We start from the raw sequence: 4,717 nt of genomic DNA on the forward strand, positions 1-4,717 counted from the left end.
GCGGACTGAAGGGTCCTGGGTTGGATTGCGCTCAAGGGCACGTACCTGGGCTGCGGGTTCCATCTCTGGCCCTGGTTGGAGTACATGTGGGAGGCAGCCACTCGATGTGTGTCTCCCTCTGTCTCCCCCACTCCCTACCGCTCTCTCTAAAAATCAGTGGAAAAACATCCGGCCATCGGTGGGGGGCCAGCCTTGGGAGCGCCCGGAATACGTCCTGCAGCCGCAGCCTGAGCTTTAGCCCTTGCGGGGAGTGTGACCGGGACCGAGGGGCCACCAGAAGCATGGAGACGGTGGTGATCGTTGCCATAGGCGTGCTGGCCACCATCTTCCTGGCCTCGTTTGCAACCTTGGTGGTGGTTTGCAGGCAGCGTTACTGCCGACCTCGGCCCCGGGACCTGCTGCAGCGCTATGATTCCAAGCCCATTGTGGACCTCATCGGTGCCATGGAGACCCAGTCTGAGCCCTCTGAGCTGGAACTGGACGACGTCGTCATCACCAACCCCCACATCGAGGCTATTCTGGAGAACGAAGACTGGATTGAGGATGCCTCGGGTCTCATGTCCCACTGCATTGCCATCTTGAAGATCTGTCACACTCTGACAGAAAAACTTGTTGCCATGATGATGGGCTCCGGGGCCAAGATGAAGACTTCGTCCAGCGTCAGCGACATCATCGTAGTGGCCAAGTGGATCAGCCCCAGAGTGGACGATGTTGTGAAATCGATGTACCCGCCGCTGGACCCGAAGCTCCTGGATGCCCGGACAACGGCCCTGCTCCTGTCTGTCAGTCATTTGGTGCTGGTGACCAGGAACGCCTGCCACCTGACCAGGGGCCTGGATTGGGTAGACCAGTCGCTGTCCGCTGCTGAGGAGCACTTGCAAGTCCTTCGGGAAGCGGCCTTGGCCTCTGAGCCAGAGAAAGGCCTCCCAGGCCCTGAGGGCTTCCTGCAGGAGCAGTCGGCCATCTAGTGCCGGCTGGCCAGCCGCTGACCACAAGGGCCGGCCTGCTGTCTGCGGGCGGCCCGGCCGAGCCTTCCACTTTTCCTGTCGTTAGTTCCGCACGGCTTGGGGTCCAGCTGTGTGCATCATACATCAGGGGAGAGCCCGTGGGTTGATGCCTCTGTTGCAGTTGCAGATGGTGGCTGGCGAGTGGCAGTCTGACACCACAGTTAGGGGAGACGCCACTCACCGTCTGCGCGGCAGCCCTCTGAGCACTGGTGGACTCTAACCTTTATTTGGCTCACCTGGAGCTTTCAGGGAAACTGAGCCACCACCTGAGAATCAGGAGGTTTCTCATCGCAATCAGCATTTCTGGCTTCCCTCGAACAATCAGAAGGTGAGGCAACTCTGACCTGCATTTTCCAAAGAGGACAATCAATTGGAACTAAGTAGGAGTAGCCTTTTTTTTTTTTTATCCTCACCTGAGGATACTTTTCCATTGATTTTTAGAGAGAGACACAGAGATTAGAGAGAGACACACAGAGAGAAGCATCCATCTGCGAGAGACACATAGATTGGTTGCTTCCTGCACACGCTCTGACCAGGGCCAGGAATGGAGCCTGCCGAACCTGCCGGGAGGAGGGACCTGCCCTCACTTTGCTCCATGAACCTCAGAACCGGGGCGGCCCCTCCCCAGTGACGAGGCGCTGGAGCACGGGGTGGGTGCGGGGCCTGCCATTCGCAGCGGGTTGCAGTCCTGCCCCCGCTTACCCCCACCCCACACGACAGGAGGGAGGAGGGAGCGGGCAGCAGGTGAGCTAAGACACCTGTGACTAGAAAGAGGGAAAACCTAGGGCCGTGGAGCCCCCCTCGACCAGCGGGTGTTGATAAAACTGCCGAGCACAGACGGCTCATCTATCTCCAAGCGCACCTGCGAGACGGCGGCTCAGGGGAAGCCGTGTGTCATCTGGTGTCTCTCTCAGGAGATCAGGACTGTCCCTGTTGGCAGGATCATTGGGTTTGATTTCCGTTTTTTTTTTTAATCCTCACCTGAGGATACTTTTCCATTGATTTTTAGAGAGAGACACAGAGATTAGAGAGAGACACACAGAGAGAAGCATCCATCTGCGAGAGAGACACATAGAGGTTGCTTCCTGCACACGCTCTGACCAGGGCCAGGAATGGAGCCTGCAACCGAGGTACAAGACCCTGACCAAAATCAAACCCGGGACCCTTCAGTCCGCAGGCCGAAGCTCTATCCACTGAGCCAGACCAGCTAGGATGGGGTTGCCTCTTTTTGCAAGACTTGTCCTCTCTCCCCTGGTCTGTTTCATCGATTTGTGTTATCTGCCCGATCCCTGAGGCATCTGAGTCCCTCCTCCCCTTCACAGTGTGTGTTTGAAGGTGAGCACCTCAGAGTTGATTATTCCCTTTTCATCTTTATGCCTGTAATTTGACCTAGTTACCACTACGTGGATAGTAAATGCATACTTAGGTTTAAAAAAAAAAAAAAGAAAAAAAAGAAAAGAAAAACATCCTCAGTGAGAGACACAGCCTGCGACCCATCAAGCAGCTGGGCAGCCTCATTGATGCCCTCCGGGAGCAGGAGCAGGAGCAGGAGGAGCAGCAGCAGCAGCAGCAACAGCAGGAACAGCAGCTGGATCAAGAGCCGTCCTGCCAGGAGCACGGGGAGCGGCTGCATCTCTTCTGCGAGGACGACGGCCAGCTCATCTGCTGGCGCTGCGAGCGCCATGGGCAGCACAAGGGCCACAACACGGAGCTCCTGGAGGACGTGAGCCCCGGCTACAGGGTGAGTGCCCCTTCTGTGCCCCGAGACCCCCCTCATCCAGCCCAGTGACCACTCCTGCGCCCCGAGACCCCCCTCATCCAGCCCAGTGACCACTCCTGCGCCCCGAGACCCCCCTCATCCAGCCCAGTGCCCCCTCCTGCACCCCGAGACCCCCCTTATCCAGCCCAGTGACCCCTCCTGTGCCAGAGACCCCCTCATCCATCCCAGTGCCTCCTTGGGTGCCAATACTCCCCTCATCCAGCCCAGTGCCCCCTCGGGTGCCAATACCCCCATCATCTAGCCTGGAGGCCAAGGTTGGGACCCTGAATTCTAGCTTTCCTCGTGTGGTCCTTTCTTCCAGCAGGAGGTAGGGTGGGGGGTGGAAAGTGGGGGGGAAGAGAGTGGCAGGAAGGTTGAGGGTGGGTCCTCCCTGAGTCAAGTCCTGGCTGTCCAGCCCCACCTTCCCCGGACGGTCAGACTCATATAGGTCCCGGCTGCGATGAACTGGTCCCAGCTCCAGTGCACCATGTGCTCCAACACACACATGCGTGGTGTTTTTTTTGTTGTTTGATAATCCTCACCTGAGGATATTTTCCATTGATTTTTAGAGAGAGTGGAAGGGAGGGGGATAGAGAAAGAGAAACATTGATCTGAGAGAGACATGGATTGGTTGCCTCCTGCAAGCGCCGCAACCAGGGCGAGAAAACGGCAGCTGAAATTCGTGCCTTTGACTGGAATGGTACTGGGATGAGGCTGTAGCCACTGAGCCCGACCAGCCAGGGCCGCACCTGCACATTTTGTCGCCTCTCGGGTGCATGTGATGAGACGGCGCCATGTGCAGGGGCACGTGGGGGAGTGAAAACACAGGGACCAGGACGCCACCTCACGGGCTGCCTCCCATCCAGTAGGGAAGACACACCAGCGGCAGGACTGCCTGGCCTCCATGGCCTGGGGGGTGGGAAGGGGCGTCTCGGGTGCGGTTGGTCCCGGGGAGCCCTCCCAGAAGTGAGTCCCGAAGGAGCCTAAACACTAACCATATGGCCTGGCCAGCGTGGCTCAGTGGTTGAGCATCGACCTAGGAGCCAGGAGGTCATGGTTGGATTCTTGGTCAGGGCACACATCCCGGTTGTGGCTCGCTCCCTAATAGGGGTGATCAGGAGGCAGCTGATCCATGATTCTCTCTCATCAATGATGTTTCTCTCTCTCTCTCTCTCTCTCTGAAAATAATAACAATATATGCATAGTAGAGGCCCCAGTGCACGAAATTTGTGCATTGGGAGTGGGGTTTCCTTCAGCCCAGCCTGCATCCTCTCCAATCTGGGAACCCTTGAGGGATACCTGACTGCTCCAGGGATGGGGCCTAAATGGGCCTGTCAGGCATTCCTCTCACAATCCAGGACTGTTGGCTCCCAACCACTCACCTGCCTGCTGGCCTGATCACCCCCTAACCATTTCTCTGCCAGCCAGATTGATGCCTAAGTGTTCCCCTGCCGGCCCAATCGCCCCAAATTACCCTCCCCTGCTGGCCCGATTGCCCCCAATGGCCCTTCCTTGCAGGCCTGGTTGCCCCCAATGGCCCTCCCTGCTGGCCTGATCACCCCCAAATGCCCTCCCCTGCAGGCCATCTAGTGTGTTGGAGGGATGGTCAATTTTCATACTGGTCATGACCAATTTGCATATCAAGGCTAATTAGCATATCATCTTTTGTGTTGGTGTGATGGTCAATTTGCATACTGGTTGTGACTAGTTAGCATATTAGGTCACAACTAATTAGCATATCCAGTTGTGACTGTGGCATTGTGACAAATTTGCATATTACCCTTTTATTAGTATAGATTTTTAAAAATAAAAAAAAATTAACGGTATGTAGGAGTGCTGAGAAAAGAGGTCCCGTTTAAATATTCATTTGCTACTATTATCATGGGACAGAGGGAGTAACTTATTTTAAACCATGTTGTGAATCTTCAATTGGAGAGGGAGTTTCCCATGT

General features: G+C 56.1%; 1 protein-coding gene and 1 pseudogene across 1 annotated transcript in view; both read left to right on the top strand.

Annotated features, from left to right (window-relative positions):
* Window positions 1-178: 178 nt before the first annotated feature.
* Window positions 179-1,465, top strand: LOC102761014 (annotated as a pseudogene).
* LOC102766330 (E3 ubiquitin-protein ligase TRIM38) overlaps window positions 1,114-4,717 on the top strand; it is a gene marked incomplete at its 3' end in the record, with an annotated part of 9,648 nt that continues 6,044 nt past the window's right edge. Inside the window, exons 1-3 of the mRNA XM_015561487.1 lie at window positions 1,114-1,167; window positions 2,330-2,342; window positions 2,462-2,748. Coding sequence (XP_015416973.1) covers window positions 1,114-1,167; window positions 2,330-2,342; window positions 2,462-2,748 — 354 coding nt within the window. The remainder of the gene's footprint in view (window positions 1,168-2,329; window positions 2,343-2,461; window positions 2,749-4,717) is intronic.

Source organism: Myotis davidii, unplaced genomic scaffold (genome assembly GCF_000327345.1).
Source record: "Myotis davidii unplaced genomic scaffold, ASM32734v1 scaffold2537, whole genome shotgun sequence".
NCBI lineage: Eukaryota > Metazoa > Chordata > Mammalia > Chiroptera > Vespertilionidae > Myotis > Myotis davidii.